The 19843-nt window shown below is 37.6% G+C and overlaps 2 protein-coding genes across 7 annotated transcripts in view; one reads left to right on the top strand and one right to left on the bottom strand.

The window, feature by feature from the left end:
* Positions 1–15796, top strand: part of LOC126720287 (protein FORGETTER 1) — a 39254-nt gene extending 23458 nt beyond the window's left edge. The window contains exons 30-32 of one of the 2 annotated variants that reach the window (XM_050422613.1): positions 196–324; positions 2448–2559; positions 15619–15796. In XM_050422613.1, the coding sequence (XP_050278570.1) occupies positions 196–324; positions 2448–2559; positions 15619–15650 (273 nt within the window). In that variant the 3' untranslated portion in view covers positions 15651–15796. Of the gene's footprint in view, positions 1–195; positions 325–2447; positions 2560–2760; positions 3190–15618 lie in introns of those variants that run through there. The other variant, XM_050422612.1, reaches the window with a different exon arrangement.
* LOC126720288 (metacaspase-5) lies at positions 3165–18154 on the bottom strand. 5 transcript variants are annotated; one of them, XM_050422614.1, is made up of 3 exons: positions 17919–18154; positions 4880–5164; positions 3165–4225 (listed from the first exon to the last, which is right to left on the bottom strand). In XM_050422614.1, exons 1-3 carry the CDS (start codon positions 17977–17979, stop codon positions 3312–3314), a joined length of 1260 nt encoding a protein of 419 aa, XP_050278571.1. In that variant the 5' UTR covers positions 17980–18154; the 3' UTR covers positions 3165–3311. The 5 variants fall into 5 exon arrangements, with proteins under 5 accessions (XP_050278571.1, XP_050278575.1, XP_050278574.1 ...); XM_050422618.1 differs by lacking the exon at positions 4880–5164 and adding an exon at positions 16661–16967 and having other exon boundaries at positions 3165–3909; positions 17634–18125; XM_050422617.1 differs by lacking the exon at positions 4880–5164 and adding an exon at positions 16485–16967 and having other exon boundaries at positions 3165–3733; positions 17634–18120.
* Between the last annotated feature and the right edge of the window lie 1689 nt (positions 18155–19843).

Below are 19843 nucleotides of genomic sequence, written 5' to 3'. Positions count from 1 at the left end.
ATGAGTCTTTAGAATTAATTAAACTGTCATCTATCCTGTACTAGTGCAAGAATCTGTACTGTAGATTTTTAATTTCTAAACCTATACCCTAAATTAATGGTTGGTGTACACGCCTGTCAATTCTGTTTTTTTTTTTTTTTTTTTTTTTTTTTTCATTTTCATTTTTTCTTGTAGCTTATTTATCTTTATTTGTAGTGCATGCATGGCCCCAATTGTAAGCTTGGTGACTACTGTCAAACTGGCAGAAGAATACAGGAAGTAAATGTATTGGGTGGGATCATTCTTCCTGTTTGGGACATTATTGAGAAGGCCCTTTCTAAGCAGGTAACCTTGCTTCACTTGCTTCTCAATTAATATATCTGTGCTGGTTTTGTAATTTTCAAAGCAAATAGTTTTTAAAAGGAAGCCTGTTTTCGAACTTGGTATTAACTGTGTTCAAGATTCAAAAGAGTCCTACTCAGTTCTGCATTTATTTACCAAGAAAATAGAAGGTAAACATTTTTATGTTCAGGTTAAAGTTCAGAGTTCATTGCATCTGAAGGCGAACAAAATTTAGAGTTGGATATTAATTGTGAAACAAGTTTGTACTAATCCAAAAATTAAAAATTAAAAAAATAATAATAATGTGACAAGTTGTGTTATGCAGACACTAGAATGTCAAACTATCTCCATGATTCTAGGTTGTCCTCTACTTCAATTGCCTTGTCTATCTTTCTTTCTTCCTTCTTAATAGAGGTTTTGAACGCTCTTGTACATGTTCTTTCCAAGATTAACCCATTGGAACTACTTCCTTGAACCTCCCTTTTCTCCACATCACTGCTCAGGTTTTGAGTGAAGTTGCAGAAAATACAATACAGCAAAAGCAAGCTACTTTTATTTTACCAAGTTTTCTTTTAGTTTGTTTCCTCCTTGCCCCAAAGCTATGTCGTCCAACTGATCCTATCAAAAGGGGTAGTTTATCCCTTAGCCTAATTGCTTAGTCATTATCCAAATTTCGAAAGGTGATCGAGTTTGTGATGGTGTAAAGGACAAAGTATAATTTTTAGGATAATGTTTGATACAGAAAATTATTAATGTTCAATTCTCAGTTCAAGTCGATTCTTGCCATTGAGAAGGCACCAGTCAAGGGGTCCAGGAGTAGATTCTTGGATAAATAAGATATTGATATTGGATGCTTATTTCTCCGATTCTGTGTATTGTAATTTTGAATGCTTGATAGGTGTTCTTATTCCTGGAAAAGGGAATTTGGGAGCTTGAGCTCCATCAAAGATTACTTTTGGGTACTTCGTCCTGATTTGGAATAAGAGTGACACAGGGCAACCAGAACAATTTAACAATAAAATTGAAAGATAGGAAAATAAAGGAATATGACCAATGAGTCCTAGCTTGGAGTCAGCCCCAAGTGGGAAAACCACTAGGAGTCAGCACCAAGGGTGGAATTGGTGTCAATACCAGACCAAAGAGACCAAACACCCATTTGTTTTTTCATTTATCAAAATATCAACCATCTCCTCAAGGAGTACAATAGGTTACTCATAAAGGATTGTTAAACCCTAGTTTTAATTGGCGTAGGAAACCTTAATTTCCTTATTACAAAAATAGCCCTGCTTCCAAATTGTAATGCTAATAGTCTAATAAACTACTAGGACCTAAAATATAAAAATGCAATTGACTTGCAAACGTAAATAATACTAAATAAAAATCTTCTTGTGTCTCCTGCATCAAATAGTTAATCACAGCTATCTATACTAATCTTTTTGGGGCATTTGCAGTGTGCATCCTAAATTACAACATTTTGCAATAAACACCTTTATTTGTGATTATTTTGCAATGTCTACCCCAGTGTCCAAATTTATGTTTAATTTCAAATAAATTAAACATAGTAGTTTAGGTTTTAGGGTAAACTTAATCTCAAATAAGAGTGTTGATTGCAAAACTTTAGTAGTTTAGGGTTTCAAGGCCCCCCCCCCCCCAAAAAAAAAAAAAAAAAATTTTTTTTAGAGTCTTGCTTTGCTGCTTATTTTGTGTGTGTGTGTGTGCGTGTTATGGTCAACAATAATAAATTGAATCCCTATTGACAACCCATTCGGATAAATGTCTGTATCTCTGGTGTCTTTGGAAGGTGAGAAATAGCAAAATTTTCAAAGGTAAGATTTGGATGCTAGTATGAGGAGAGACAAATGTGACTATATATTAGTCTTTGCATGGCCTTCTCAGATGGGGCGGATTGGGAATTCTGTGTTTACATGTCTTGTCTAGTAATAAGCATACTTCTTTCTGACCCTAATATTTTAGTTCATCATGTTAAAATGTAGAGGTATTAAGATTGTATTTTGGCTTGCTAGAGAGTAATAAATTTTGGCTTTGGTCCTCCAATTGTGAGGACTAATGTATATTTTGCTCTACTTAAATAATTACTTATCAATGAGTACTGAAATGTTATGTAGGCCCGCCAAAGCCACAAGCGGCTGCGTGTGGTGCGTATAGAAACTACTGCAGACAATCGCCGAATAGTTGGGCTTCTTGTCCCCAATGCAGCGGTTGAATCAGTGCTTCAAGGTTTCTCTCTCTCTCTCTCTCTCTCTCTCTCCACAACACTATATTATTAATATCAGGGGGAAAGGTCCAAAAATACATCTTTAGAGAGCTCATGAATGAAGCCTCCAACTACATATCTATTGTATCCTGATCAAATTTATTTCTTCTGTGGAATTCAAACATGGGGGAAATCAATATAATTTTTATTTGCGCACATTGCAGGTTTAACATGGGTACAAGATATCGACGATTGATATGAACAGCTTTTTGCTCAAAGTGATAGCTGTTTGTATCCGTTATCACTCCTGCCAAGATGCAACATTTTTGAAGCAGGGAACATAAAATGTTTGAAGGAGCCCATGCAAGGTTATCACTGAAGAAGAGGAAAGACGGGAAAGAAAAAGAAAAAGGCATACTCTGCACCATCCAAAGGCACTGTGCAGTCCCATTCATTGTGATTTTTTTGATTCTGGAATCTGGCTCCAATTTTTTTGTGATATAATTTTGTATATTGTCAACACTATCACGAAAGGTGAAAGACGATAGGTTACTAGGCTGTATTGATCATAGTTCTGCTTGAACTAATTTTGTATCAATAACCTTTCTGTTTTAATTTAAATATTAGATGAAATAGAAAATCCTTTTTGAATAGATTAATTTGCCAAATCCAAAGCAAAGCAGTACAATTACATCAGACAGACACACCTCACCCAAAAGGGCCAAAACACTTTGTAATTTATTCCCACTATGAATTCATCAAATAAACTTGTAGATCAGCACACAAAAGGAGCATCAACATGATGGTCACTGCAATAGAGGCCGGGTCGCTGGCTAAAACCCTGGCTCTGTAGCAGCTGTCTAGCCCTCAAAACAAGCTCCTGATTGGTGATTTCACCACCTGTCTCCTCGATGATGGTCTGAATTGCATTGCTAAAAGCTCCATAAGCTGCAGCAGCATTGCCTCCAGGAGTAGCATCAGCTGAGGTTTGGTCAGTCTGGCAGCCACTAATCAGAATTCCATTGTCGGGAAGTGATTGCTTCATTGATCCAGCATAAGCCTCTTTCTTGCTACCTACTTGTGTCTCCAGGGCTGGCTTTGAATACCCCTCATTGTTCTCCTCCAGGCTTTGTTTGAGGAAATCTTGAGCCAGACTTCCAACCATTCCCAACAACCCACCCCCCTCTCCACTTTCACCTTCATCGAGCCTATGCTGAAGTTTGTTAAAGATTACCTTCATGAACTTCTTCACCTTTGGGGTTGCATCTTCCCCAAAGATGTTGTAAAGTGCTGGCCGTAGCTTCCCAACATCAATGTCATCTTTACCGGTTTTCTGCTTGAGTATTTCGATGAGAGTCGAGAGCGGCAGAGACCTACTATTCACATAGCCGTGCTTCCCATAAGCAATATCTCTGTCAACATCTTCTTCCTTCTCATGATGACGACGATGTGGGATGCGGATTCCACGGGACTCAAATGCATCTTCCACACTCTGTTTCAGGAAATTTCTAAATCCAAATCCAGGGCCTGAGCCTGAGCCTGAGCCTGAGCCATTTCCTTCACGCTTCGTACTCTCCCCAATCTGCTCCTTAGCCTCATCAATGAGGCCACCGCTGTGGCATGAATCAGAGACAATGGTCAACCGGCAACCTTCTGGGATCTGGTCTACCAAATCCCTGAAATCATCATCTGTTTACACACACAGCCCCACTAAGCGTTAGCATCTAGCATCCCTTTTTTCTGACCAGGAAAGATGAGATTCAACCATTCAAATGCCATGATCCTTTTGAGCTGTCAAGGAGCTAATAATAATTATGATGAAATTGAATTCTTCCAAGGTTCCAAATTCCAACGCACGTTACTAAATAAAACACTCCCAATATAAAAAATTAAAAAAGAATACTTTTTTGAGGAAAAATTTCACCCAAGAGACACTGCCATCAAGCATTGGAAAAACAGATCATATAGCCTCTTCCATAAATTTCTCTAAATGTTTTTAATCATGATGTTTTATTTGTAAGGCACATATAGATTGAGAATCAAATAACAAAAAACCACGGGTCACGGATCACGATCCACATCAGTCCTTAAATTCGAGAAATTCAAGAAAGATTTTTTGTTGTCTTTTTTCCAATGAAAATCTAAGCATCATTTAGGAATATACCCTGGGACCATTTCTAGATCATGTTCAAGAATTCCACAATCAGACAAAGAGATCTGAAATCATAGTCATCACAATTATGAAAAAGAAAAAAGAAACCCAATAAAGTAAACAATCAAAAAGGAACTATAACAACACAAACAAAAAAGATTTAAAAAGATGAGAAAGAAAGAGATATTAACCAGTGATGAGATTCATATCACAAGGAACAATGCACTCATCATATCCAGTATCATCATTTTCACCAGTCTCCGCTGGCAGACGAGTCCCGTGGCCACTGTAGTGCACAAACAACAAATCTCCAGGCTCAGCCGATCGCACCAGATCCTGCAAAGCCCTGCGGATGTTTTTCCCTGTTGGCTGAGTGTAAGACTCATCTGTGTCGATCAAAACAGTGATGTCTTCCCCTGAGTATCCATACTTGTCCACCAAGCACTGGTACATCCTCTTCACATCGTTGATACACCCTCTCAGCCCTGCCTTCGTATCTGGGTAGTTGCACCCTATCAGCACTGCCCTCTTTGTCATGATGATCACTCACTGTTTGCTCGAATTTTTTTTTCTTTTAACATTATTTTTGAAATATTTTAGTTAGTTATCATGTTTGCAAAACTATATAGCAAACTAGCATCTCTAGACTCTAAACTCGAATTAAGAGGTTCAACTCGGGTTTGTAAGACTCGAATTGCATGTGATGGTAGTTTGATACGGAAAAAAATCCACGTGGAAATCGAGGATTTAAAACTCAAGTTCCCATTCTTTCCATTCCATAAACAAGTTTGTTTCTTGTTCTTCCTCAGTTCTTTTCTTCTTCCTTCCGAATCTGAGTCTTCTTCTTCCTGCTCGATTTGGTCCTCTGTTCTTCTTCCTCCCCTCCTCCTCCTCCTCTTCTTCTTCTTCTTCTTCTCCTTCTCCTTCTTCTTCCTTCCTGATCTTTTCCTCCATTCTCTGTTCTTCTGTTCCTCTGTTCTCTGTTTCTCTGTTCTTGCCCGATTTGATTTGTTTTGATCTATTTCACTATAGAAATCGAGTCTTGTGAACTTGGATTTACTTTTTACAAACTTGAGTCCATAAGACTCAAGATCTATATGGCAAAAAAACCCTAGATTAGCAAGTGGAACTCGAGTATTTAAGACTCAATATTTAGATTGAAATCGAGCCTTTAAAACTTGAGATGCTAGTTTCCAATATTGTTTCTAACGCATGTCAACTTATCATATTCTTTCCCTCACTAATGCTATCCTGCAAATTACCTCAAAAGACAAGTCACAATTGATGGAAACAAAAGCTATCTGTAAAGGGTCTCGATGGGTCTATATGTATATCTATATTCTCTTGGGATCTTAAAATAAATTTTTTTCTTTGTCTTTCTAATTTATTTTATTTTGGTGGAAAAGAAAAAAAAGGGGTTTCCAACCACTATTCAAAGTTTTTAATGGAATTATTGATAGTAATAAATAAATTAAAAAATTCTTTATTTAACTTTTCTATTCTGTGAGTGGTGGGAGTCATTCTTTACTACTTGCTATTCATGGGCAGTGTGTTGCCCAGAGAGTTTTAAGCAAAAAATACCATATAAGAGCATAATGGCTTTATTACTTTTTATCTTTTGCACAAAAAAGAGTAAAATTTTCCCCTAAAAAAGTAAATTTTTCCCATAAAAAATGTAAAGTTTTGAATTGACTTTTATTAAAAGGAAAAATTCTAGAACCACAATTAATTCTATATCTATTTTCACAACTTTATGATGTGGCTACAGTTTATAATTTATATCCTAATTATTTAATTTAATGTTTTTTTGTGCCTTTTACACAAATATTAAATCAAAAATTAAAATTGAGTGTTCACTTTATAATTTATATTCTATCAATCATAACTTACCATATATTTCTTTTCTTCACTTTTTTCTCTTCCTTATAAAATAATGAAAAAAATAGTAATTTATAATTTATATCGTTTTCCCTATTTCCTTGTGTTGTGAAGTTAACACCTTCGAGAGACTCCAATTGAGTACTTAATATAAGAGTTTGACTTATCTCTAGTACTTTTTTAATTGGACGTATCATTTTGTTTTAAATATATAATGGCAAGTGGTGGTGGGTTTAATTTCCACATTTTATTTAGTTAGTGGGTGACGTGGTAGTCCCTTATTAAAACAAAAAGAGATTCCAGTAAAAAAGTACTGGAGATAAGCCAAACCCTTAATATAACATATGGATACCACTTGACCCAAAAGGCTTAACCCTATGGGTATGAGCTTAACTGTATTCAATTAACCACTTACTTTTCTTATTAGTATTCAATGTGGAACTTCACTCCTTAGCCAACCACACTATTCACACGTGAATATCACAACAAATTTCCCTCTTCATGTGTGAGTCTTCTAGCTACGGAGTCACTAGGGGTACTTCAATTTTAATCTCTCTCTTGAATAGAAGCTTTTTCTTAACAATCCAAGTGTCATACATCACCATCACCAATAGTATGCCCTTTACTCGACCATGGTTAGGGCGAACATTGTAGTCTACCTTGCACAACTATAGGAGTCATTAATAGGTACCTAGTAGAACTCTTTACTCAACCATGAGTGCAGGCATGGGAGTCTTCCTCATTCTACTTGGTGGAATTCACTAACAAACACTTGCCCCCAAACTGCACTGCATGGTGCAATGCTAAATATGACCCAAAACCGCACCAAACCACACTAAGTACACCCCTAATTGCATCCCCACTAATTAGCCTATTCACACTAAAGGTTTTCCCTTTTCTTGATAGATAACTACACCCTTGACTAGAGCTATACTTGTTCGGTCTCACTAGACAACTTTGTTGTGATTCCATCTCCTTCAAATCACCCACCTACTAAATATTCACTTTAAAACCTAAATTTGAATGTGAGCTAATCTTTCTTACCATTATATATATATATATATATATATATATATATTCCTTCCTCTCTCTTCTAGATGTGGTGTGATATGACATTTGTTAATGCTAATTTTTTCTAAAGACTTTAAAAGCCCACAAGGTCCTCTTTGGGTTTATTTGTATTATTTTATCTTGTACATGGGCTAAGCCTATGTATTTTATAAGGAAAAATTGAATGAGTATGATATGGAGGATAAGGAGTGGGCTTATTTTTGGCTACTTATGGACCTATTTGTAAGTCAAGAGGCCCATAAGGAAGCCCATGTGTTGGCCAATAACACAAGAGAAGGCACTAAAATGATAGGTTGGATTATACTTCATTGGGCCACATGTATTCTCTTGGTAAAGAATGAAAAATTAATATGCATAAATACAGTTGAAATATCGTATTCATTAAAAATTAAATGACACATCATAGTTTGACCTTGGTTCAACCTCAAAAATCTTGAACCTCTCCATTTTCTGGTTCTTTTAACAATCTGAGTTTCAAAATCATGATTAAAACACTAAGGTTCAACAAAAGTAGATAATTCATGTCCATGAAATTAGAGCCGTTAAAAAAATGGAATCTATTGTCCATTAGGTTACCCGTTACCACAACATAATAATATTTTTTAAAGAAATTTATTCTTAACATGGCAAGAAGAATGTCAAAAGTTGAAATAAATGCCTCATAAAGATGTTAATCGAGCCCATCAATGGGCTTAGGGCCCATTGTATATGGCCCATATCACAACTGTATTCCCAGTCCACTTTTGTAGGCTTAGGCCTGACTTAACTTTTTAGTTTGACCTGTAGACTGCTTTTTAACGAATGAATGTTCTTTATTTGGTATCAAAAAAATGGGATTAGGACAATCCTGTCTTTTAATCCATGCAATTCAAAGGAGCATCCTACCAACCTATACACAAATACACATAATATTTTTCCAAACCTCCATTTAGGTACAATGTAATTTACCCATTTATTTTTTACTATAAGAAATGAATCATTTCCATCTCACAGCAAATAAAGAGGATCTTGATCTAATATTTTATATATAGGTTGCAGTTTAAAACTTCTTGAGCATTGGGATTCCTCTAGAAGTGAAGAAGAAGAAAAAATCATTGTACTTTCTTCCCTTCTCCCTTGCTACATAGAATACTGTAAAAATATCTCACTAAGGAAGTGATTAATAATTCTCATGAGATTATATGCTCAAGTAATAATGAAAATCACTCTTTAATGATTGTTTGTAAGTGTAGCACTCTTATAAAAAAGAAAAAGAAAAAACTAAGTGTAGCATTAATAACTTTCATAGAACTATATAAAATCTCTCTTTAATAGGAACCAATCAAATTCTCTAACATTTTGAGACAAACAAGCCTATTGCTTCAAGACTTCAATCCTTCAATTTATTTGAATGCAAAACTGTGAACATAAAATGCTTCAGCTAACCACACCCATCAACGAAGATGGGGCGGGCTGGGAATTCTGTGTTTACATGTCTTGTCTAGTAATAAGCATACTTCTTTCTGACCCTAATATTTTAGTTCATCATGTTAAAATGTAGAGGTATTAAGACTGTATTTTGGCTTGCTAGAGAGTAATACATTTTGGCTTTGGTCCTTCAATTGTGAGGACTTTTTTTTTTTTTTTGATAAGAAGACTTTCATTAGACCTGAAATTGAAATACAACAAAGCACAGAGAGCAGCCTAGTTCCAAGCGATCCATGTGGATCAGGTTTCTCACTACTGGAGGAGACACCTCTCCACACCTAGTTAATATCATTACATCTAGCAAAACGGGCAAGCTCATGCGCTACCCTATTATAATCCCTTTTCAGGTGCCGGACCTGCCAGCTGCTAAACCCTTCAAGGAAACTAAGAATACCATGGAAAATATAGTCGATTTCTCCTCTGAAATCCTTGGAAGAAATGCTTTGAACTACTGAGAGTGAATTAGATTCAACAATAATTTGGTAAAGGTCCATTTCCTTTGCAAGCAGGATCCTTGCCTTGACTGCTAAAGCTTCAGTCTCCCCTACAGAAAAATTGCCTGGAAGTACTCTACAAAGTGCAGCAACAACCTCTCCTCTAAAGTCCCTTATAACCATTCCTATACTTAAACGCCTTCCATCATCTGCAATTGCCCCATCAGCATTTATCTTGTATACCCCAGCTGGAGGCTTTTTCCAACAAACCTCACAGGAAGAAGGACCCAACAAAAAAAAAACATCGCAGCTTGTTTATAATCAAAGAGCATACTTACTGCATAATTCTAGACCTGATCAGCCCCCTGATTGATTGCCTCAAACGCTCTTAAGTTTCTATTATGCCAAATTGCCCAAGCTACCACGACCAAAAGCTCCAGGTCTCTAGGAGTTCTTGTCTATAAAAGTTTTAAAGCCAAATCAGAGAAATCTAGATTTTCAACCCCAATAACAATTGGACACTCCTTCCACTGATACCATATTTCCTTCACAACACCACATTTGAAGAAAGCGTGGAGAATAGATTCAACTTCCAGTCCACACACGGAGCACATTCCATCCTTGTTCACCCTTCTCCTTCTTAAATTTAACATCGTTGGCAAGGCATTAACACAAACTTTCCATGTGAAAATTCTTATTTTTGGGGGGATTTTTAATTGCCAAATCCGCTTCCAAATGGGTGTTCTAGGATCACCATGAGAGCACTCTCCACTTCCTGATGAGTTTATCACAGTGAGGGCAATGTAATATGCACTTTTCATTGAAAATTACCCCCTTTTGTTTCCCACCCAAATTATTTTGTCATCTGGAAGATTATAGCTCAGTGGAATATTGAGGATTGTTTCTACCTCAAAAGGGAGGAATAAAGTCTTCAATGTATCAACCTTCCATCTTCTAGTATCTTCATCAATTAAGGCAAAAACCATAGGGAAATCATCAAAAAGCCGAGGGGGAGAGATTACCTTAAAGGTTGTTGGGGTGGGGAGCCACTTGTCCTCCCAAATATGAATTATCCTTCCATTGCCTACTCTCCATCGAGTACCCTTCCGGATCACTTCCAGGACTTTAAAAATACTCCTCCATGTATAAGAAGGACTGCAACCCAGCTTTGAATTTAAAACATCCCCATTTGGGTAGTACCTAGCTTTATAGACTTTGGCACAAAGAGAGTCCGAATTTGACAAGTCTCCATCCTTACTTAGCAAGCATTGCTAGGTTAAAGGCTTGGAAGTTATGAAACCCATTCCACCATTTGACTTCGCTTTACACATTTTCTCCCAACTCACCCACGCAATTTTTGACTCTTCTTGTCTTTGCCCCCACCAGAATTTTCTTATCATTCCTTCAATCTCCTCACATAACGCTTTCGGGATTAAGAAGCAGCTCATAGTATAAGTGGGTACCACTTGCGCTATGGCCTTTATCAGGATCTCCTTTCCTCTAATGGACAATAATTTTCCCTTCCACCTTGCCAATTTCCTCCCAAACTTTTCCTTCACTTTCGCAAACACTTCGGTTTTAGATCTTCCAATAATGGACAGAAGCCCCAGATATTTACCATGCCTAGTGTCTTGCATTGGGCCAAGGATGTTTAACACCTCACACCTTTTTTCATGAGGAGTGTTGTGATTGAAGAAAACAAAAGACTTCTCAGCATTTACTTTCTAACCAGAGGCAGCTTTGTAAAGCTCAATGATCTCAATGAGTTTATGGCATTCTTGATCAGTAGCTTTGCAAAACAGTAAGCTGTCGTCCACAAAAAATAAATGAGTAACCATAGGGCATCCCCTGCAAATAGAGATTCCACTCAACATATGATTCCTTGCTGCATCCTTAATTAATGATGAGAAACCATCTGCACATAACAGAAACAAGTAAGGAGATAAAGGGTCTCCTTGTTGGAGACCTCTTGTAGGGAAAATACATCCATGGACTGCTCCATTGATAATCACAGAATAGGAAACAATAGTAATGCATTGCATAATTAGTTGAATCCATTTTTCATGGAAGCCCATTTTTTCCATTACTTTCTCAATAAAACCCCACTCCACGCGATCATAGGCCTTACTCATGTCGAGCTTAACCGCCATAAAATTTTCTTTCCCCTCCTTTTTATGTTCTAGATAGTGCATTAATTCAAGGGCGACTAAAACATTGTCAGTAATGAGCATCTCTAAAAGAAAAACACTTTGGTTTTTAGATATAATCTGAGGGATGATGTTTTTTAGGCGGTTTGCAATTACTTTAGATACCAGCTTATATACTACATTGCTTAAGCTTATTGGCCGAAAATCAGACATTTTGGATGGACTATTGATTTTTGGGATCAAGGTAATGTTGGTTCTATTTATATCAACAATTGACATATTAGAATTTAACACATTCAGAACCATACACGTAACATCATTCCCTACCACATCCAATATTTTTGAAAAAAGATAGCAGACATACCATCAGGTCCTGGGGCTTTTGTGGGGTACATTTGTTTCAGAGCTGCTTCCACTTTTTCCCTTGTATATGTTGAAATCAATCTCTGATTCATCTCATCAATTACTCTGGTAGGGATTGTATCAGTGACTTCTGAAATTCTGCTAGGGTGAGAGGTAGTAAACAGCGTCTCAAAGTAAGAAATAGCCGTTGCTGCAATGCTCTCATTTGTATTACACCAGTTTCCATGCTCATCCCAGATGCCACTAATTGTATTTTTCTTTCTCCTCTGAGAAGCCTTCGAAAGAAAAAACTTTGTGTTGCGATCCCCTTGACCATACCAAAGAACTTTTGACCTCTGATGTCATAATATCTCCTCGCAATCAAGAAGATCATTAATCTCCCTTCGTAAACTGTTTATCTCCTTCCCCATGATTCCGTTTCTATCTTGGAGAGTCAACTCATTGAGAGCTTTCCTTTTGCTCTAGATATGCTTAGGCACATAACCAAAAACCAACTTATTCCATCTCACCAAATCTGCTGAAAAGTTTTGAAGACATGTAGCTATGCCTTCAGGTGTGCCTTGGTGCAAGCACCCCTCCTAAGCATTTTTTATGATTTCCTTACAATCCTTTTTTTTTGTCCACATTTCCTTGAAATGGAACCTATGCTTTCGTGAGGGCTACACAGCAATGGAGTCAACAATCAACAAAGCACAATGGTCAGAGGTCGAATCTACCAAATGGAGGGTTCTTATTCCATTGAAATAGTTAATCCACTCGTTGGTGGTGAGAGCTCGATCTAACCTCAGATATATGTGGTTTTCCCTTTCTTGCATGTTACACCACGTGAAATCAAGACCGCTATACCCCAAATATTTAAAACCACAGGCATTAACCACCTCCCTAAAGCCATCCATTTGCTTTTGGGATCTTGGAGGCCCCCTCCCCCCCCCCCCCACCTCCCAAATCTTTTCCTCCCCAGATAGAATCTCATTGAAGTCACCATAGCACAACCAAGGGAGTTGAAATTTTCTGTTCAAAGCAGCAAGTTCTTCCCATGACTCCTTCCTTCTGTATGCCTCTGGGTTCCCATAAAAACCTGTAATTCTCCACCTGAAACCTGAACCTTGTTCTGTGATAATCGCATCAATAAAGCTTTTGGAATATCCCATGATTTCCAAATCAACTTCTCTTTTCCACAGCATTGCTAAACCTCCTCCCCTACCCTTTCTAGGCACAATAAGCCCATTAACAAAATTGATTTTTTCCATTACTTTTTCCATTGCTTTCTTCTTTATTTTTGTTTCCGAAAGGAAAACAATTTTGGGATCCCACTGTTGGACTAATTCGCCTAACACTCTAACTGTCTGGAGGTTCCCAAGCTCTCAGCAGTTCCATCCTAAGGAAATCATTACTCTCAGTGGTACTGCCTAGTAGCCACCGGCGTTTCCTCACAAATTTTCTCTTTTTTCTTACCTTCACCATCACAGCTTTTCTTTTGGAACCGGGCTTCACTTTCTGCTAGCTCCTTTGTATTCTCACGCCTCTTCATACCCACTAATACCTCCTAGGTCTTCATGCTAGCTTCATAGGCCAACCTCCATTGCAATCTTTTTTAAATTCCCTTTACCCGCCCCACATTTTCCTCTACTTGGGCCGACTAGCACATCTCCACTTTCATTGTTTTCCTTGCTTGTCATGGGCTTAAGTGGACTTGTTACTTCTTGCTCATCCTTATTGGGCTTCATGGACTGGCCCACTATTGATAACTCTTCCTCGTTAGTTTTGAACAACTCCTTGACTAGAAAACTTTTAGTTACCTTTTGTGCAATACGTGGCCCCTTTTCCTTGCTTAATTCCTGCTTCTCAGATTCGAAGTTGTCCCATCCACTCTGGTTGCTTGCTACACACCAATCTGACCTTCCATCATGTCTCTCTTTTTCAAAATTTTTCCTTTCTTCGAGGTTGTCTTTTCCATCTAGGCTACCGCTCCCTTCATTTCCACTTTGAATGGAAACAACTAGGTCCCCCACCGTGGTTTGGGACTTTGTTCCTGGCTCACCTCCACTCTTTGGTTTGTGACTTCTACTTCTCGAGGCTCTGGATCCTTCATTTGTTCCTTTTGATGTTCCCCCTACCCTCATCCATTCTCCATATTGTCGCTCCAATGGTTGCTTCTCAATCACCATACCACAATGCTTTTCATCATGTCCAATCTTTCTGTAGGTGAAACAGAATGTGGACAATCTCTCATATTTAAAAGATACCCAACATCTTTCTCCATCCATATTTGTAACATATCCACCCCTTCTTAGTGGTTTCTCAATGGGTAAGTCTACCCTTACTCGCATACTCGCATAAACTTAGCTTGGTCTGCTTGCCATGACTGTTTGTCTACCTTAATGACTCTTCCTATCTTGCCACCAATACACGTCCAGCTTCTTCTGTCATATGCTCGAATGGTAAGCCCCAAACTTGGACCCAAAATGGTGCATGAGTGAAGACCAAATTGGCTGATGATAAACCCCTTCTCCATCGGCATAAGAGTAGGAGATTATTTTCGAAATTCCAAGGCCCACTTCTCCCCACCCACTCTAGCTGATACATTGAACTTAATTTGAATTGCAAGATATTATTTCCAATCTCAACTATTCTAAGGTTAGAACCCATCTTCCATGCCGATCTCAAAGTATTCTTAAGGGCTCGCTGATTTTGATGGCGATCTACCAGCAATCTCCCAAACAAATTCAGTGCACATTCTTCCAGCAAGTCTGGTGTGCTATTGGATGATATGAAAATATCTTCCTCCTCTTCTTTAGTAAGCTGTAGGTTTTTTAGGCTGTCAACGATGGTTTTCTCCATGTCATGTGGTAAAGTAGAGGTGAGGTAGTAAGAAAAGAAAACTAGAAAAGTGAGAAGGAAGCACCCTTAGGCTCTAAAGCTTAAGGGAGAAAAGGCTCGCTCCATGTTGAGAGAGAAGGAACTCCTACAGGGGAGAGAAAAAAGAGATCATGTTTTCCCCATGAATGATTCTTTTTCAATTCAATTGTGAGCACTAATGTATATTTTGTCTACTTAAATAATTACTTATCAATGAGTACTGAAATGTTATGTAGGCCCCCCAAAGCCACAAGTAGCTGCATGTGGTGCATATAGAAACCACTGCAGACAATCGCCGAATAGTTGGGCTTCTTGTTCCCAATGCAGGGAAATAATTGTGTACTCCCTGAGTATCATAAATGCGTACTCTCTTCTCTTACATGAACGGTAGATCTCACTAATTAAATTCATGGTGGGACCCACCATTCATGTGAGAGGGAAGAATACACATTTATGATACTCTGAGAGTACTTAATAATTTTCCCCCAATACAGTGGTTGAATTAGTGCTTCAAGGTTGCTCTCTCTCTCTCTCTCTCTCTCCACAACACTATATTATTGATATCAGGGGGAAAGATCCAAAAATACATCTTTAGAGAGCTTATGAATGAGCCTCCAACTACATATCTTTTGTATCCTGATCGAATTTATTTCTTCTGTGGAATTCAAACATGGGGGAAATCAATATAATTTTTATTTGCGCACATTGCAGATTTAGCATGGGTACAAGATATCGACGATTGATATGAACAGCTTTTTGCTCAAAGCTATAGCGGTTTGTATCCGTTATCACTCCAAAGGCACTAAAGGCATACTCTGCACCATCCAAAGGCACTGTGCAGTCCCATTCATTGTGATTTTTTTGATTCTGGAATCTGGCTCCAATTTTGTATGTTGTCAACATTGTCACGAAAGGTGAAAAGACGATAGGTTACTAGGCTGTATTGATCATAGTTCTGCTTGAACTAATTTTGTATCAAAAACCATACTGTTTTAATTTAAATATTAGATGAAATAGAAAATCCTTTTTGAATAGATTAATTTACCAAATCCAAAGCAAAGCAATACAATTACATCAGACAGACACACCTCAACCAAAATGCAAAAACACGTTGTAATTTATTCCCACTATGAATACATCAAAAAAACTTGTGGATCAGCACACAAAAGGAGCATCAACATGATGGTCACTGCAATAGAGGCCGGGTCGCTGGCTAAAACCCTGGCTCTTTAGCAGCTGTCTAGCCCTCAAAACAAGCTCCTGATTGGTGATTTCACCACCCGTCTCCTCGATGATGGTCTGAATTGCATTGCTAAGAGCTCCATAAGCTGCAGCAGCATTGCCTCCAGGAGTAGCATCAGCTGAGGTTTGGTCAGTCTGGCAGCCACTAATCAGAATTCCACTGTCGGGAAGTGCTCGCTGCATTGATCCAGCATAAGCCTCTTTCTTGCTACCTACTTGTGTCTCCAGGGCTGGCTTTGAATACCCCTCATTGTTCTCCTCCAGGCTTTGTTTGAGGAAATCTTGAGCCAGACTTCCAACCATTCCCAACAACCCACCGCCCTCTCCACTTTCACCTTCATCTTGCCTATGCTGAAGTTTGTCAAAGATTACCTTCATGAACTTCTTCACCTTTGGGGTTGCATCATCCCCAAAGATGTTGTAAAGTGCTGGCCGCAGCTTCCCAACATCAATGTCATCTTTACCGGTTTTCTGCTTGAGTATTTCGATGAGAGTGGAGAGTGGCAGAGACCTACTCTTCACATAGCCGTGCTCCCCATAAGCAATATCTCTGTCAACATCTTCTTCCTCCTCCTCATGATGACGACGATGTGGGATGCGGATTCCACGGGACTCGAATGCACCTTCCACACTCTGTTTCAGAAAAGTTTTAAATCCAAATCCAGAGCCTGAGCCTGAGCCATTTCCCTCACGCTTTGTACTCTCCCCAATCTGCTCCTTAGCCTCATCAATGAGGCCACCGCTGTGGCATGAATCAGAGACAATGGTCAACCGGCAACCTTCTGGAATCTGGTCTACCAAATCCCTGAAATCATCATCTGTTTACACACACAGCCCCATTAAGCGTTAGCATCTAGCATCCCTTTTTTCTGATCAGGAAAGATGAGATTCAACCATTCAAAAGCCATGATCCTTTTGAGCTGTCAAGGTGCTAATAATAATTATGATGAATTGAATTCTTCCAAGGTTCCAAATTCCAACGCACGTTACTAAATAAAACACTCCCAATATAAAAAAATAAAAAATAAAACTTTTTTGAGGAAAAATTTCACCCAAGAGACATTGCCTTCAAGCATTGGAAAAACAGATCATATTGCCTCTTCCATAAATTTCTCTTAGTGTTTTTTATCATGATGTTTTACTTGTAATTCAAATATAGATTGAGAATCAAATGACAAAAAACCAGGGGTCACGGATCATGATCCACATCTCATTCCTTAAATTCGAGAAATTCAAGAAAGATTTCTTGTTTTATTTTTTTTTCTAATGAAAACCTACGCATCACTCAGGACCATTTCTAGATCATGTTCAAGAATTCCACAATCAGACAAAGAGATCTGAAATCAAAGTCATCAGAATTATGAAAAAGAAAAGAGAAAAAAGAAAAAAGAAAAAAGAAACCCCATAAAGTAAACAATAAAAAAGGAACCATAACACAAACAAAAAAGAAGATTAAAAAAGATGAGAAAGAAAGAGATATTAACCAGTGATGAGATTCATATCACAGGGAACAATGCACTCATCATATCCAGTATCATCATCTTCACCAGTCTCCGCTGGCAGACGAGTCCCGTGGCCACTGTAGTGCACAAACAACGAATCTCCAGGCTCAGCCGATCGCACCAGATCTTTCAAAGCCCTGCGGATGTTTTTCCCTGTTGGCTGAGTGTAAGACTCATCTGTGTCGATCAAAACATTGATGTCTTCCTCTGAGTATCCATACTTGTCCATCAAACACTGGTGCATCCTCTTCACATCGTTGATACAACCTCTCAGCTCTGCCTTCGTATCTGGGTAGTTGCACCCTATCAGCACCGCCCTCTTTGTCATGATGATCACTCACTGTTTTTTTTCTCTCTGTTTTGCTGATGATGTATAAAGTGAAAGACAAGTCACAAGATGATGGAAACAAAAGCTATCTCAAAAGGGTCTCAATGGGTCTTTATGTATATTTATATTCTCTTGGGATCTTAAAATATTTTTTTTTCTCTGTCTTTCTGACTTATTTTATTTTGGTGGAAAAGAAAAAAAAAGGGGTTTCCAACCACTATTCAAAGTTTTTAATGGAATTATTGATAGTTATAAATAAATTAAAAAGTTCTTTATATACCTTGTCTTTTCTTTGAGTGGTGGGAGTCATTCTTTACTACTTTGCTATTCGTGGGCAGTGTGTTGGCCACAGAGTTTTAAGCAAAAAAATACCATTTGAGAGCAAAATGGCTTTATTACTTTTTATCTTTTACACAAAAAAGAAAAAAGAAAAAGAAGAGTAAAATTTTCCCATAAAAAATGTCAAGTTTTGGATTGACTTTTATTAAAGGGAAAAATTCTAGAAGACTAGAACAACAACCAATTCTATATCAAAAATTAAAATTGAGTGTTCACTTTATAATTTATATTTTATTAATCATAGCTTTCCATAATTCCTTTTTTTTCATTTCCTTATAAAATAATGAAAGTTTAAATGAAAAAAAAAAATAGCAATTTATAATTAATATCATTTTCCGTATCTCCTTGTGTTGTGAAGTTAACACATTTGAGAAATTCTAATTGAATAGTTAATATAACATGTTAAAGTACCACTTTACTCAAAAGGCTTAAGCCTATTGGTATGAGCCCAACTGTATTCAATTAACCTCTCACTCTTTTTATTAGTGTTCAATGTGAGACTTCACTCCTTAGTTAATTACACTATTCACATGTGAATATCACAACAAATTCCCCCCTTCATGTGTGAGTTTTCTAGCTACTAAATCACTTGTGGTACTTCAATTTTAATCTCTCCCTTGAACATAAGCTTTTTCTTAACAATCCAAGTGTCATACATCACCATCACCAATAGTATGCCCTTTACTCAACAATGGTTAGGGCGAACATTGTAGTCTACCTTGCACAACTATAGTTGTCACTATTAGGTACCTGGTAGAACTCTTTACTCAACCATGGGTGGAGGCATAAGAGTCTTCCTCATTCTACTTGGTGGAATCCACTAACAAACACTTGCCCTTAAACTGCACCGCATGGTGCAATGCTAAATATGATCCAAAACCACACCAAACCACACTGAGTACACCCCTAATTGCATCCCCACTGATTAGCCTATTCACGCTAAAAGTCTTCCCTTGATTAAAGTTATACTCATTCGGCCTCACTAGACAACTTTGCTGTGATTTCATCTCCTTCAAATCACCCACCGACTAAATATTCATTTTAAAACCTAAATTTGGATGTGACCTAATTTTTCATACCTTTATATATATATATATATATATATATATATATGTATATGCATATGTATATGTATATGTATGTATGTATTCTTTCTCTCTCTTCTAAATGTGGTTTGATATGACATTTGCTAATGCTCATTTTTTCTAAAGACTTTGTTTTTTGGCTAATATTTTTTTCTAAAGACTTTAAAAGCCCACAAGGCCCTACCTCATTGGGTTTATTTGTATTATTTTATCTTGTACATGGGCTGATGTATTTTGTAAGGAAAAATTGAATGAGTATGTTATGGAGGGTAAGGAGTGGGCCTATTTTTGGTTACCTATGGACCTACTTGTAAATCAAGAGGCCTATAAACAAGCCCATGTGCTACCAATAACACAAGAGAAGGCACTAAAATGATAGTCTGGATTATATTTCATTGGGCCACATGTATTCTCTTGGTAAAGAATGAAAAATTAATATA

The sequence above is a fragment of the Quercus robur genome, chromosome 4 (genome assembly GCF_932294415.1).
Source record: "Quercus robur chromosome 4, dhQueRobu3.1, whole genome shotgun sequence".
Taxonomy (NCBI): Eukaryota; Viridiplantae; Streptophyta; class Magnoliopsida; order Fagales; family Fagaceae; genus Quercus; species Quercus robur.
Note: the sequence above shows the minus strand (reverse complement) of the source record. Positions and strands in the feature narration are given on the sequence as shown.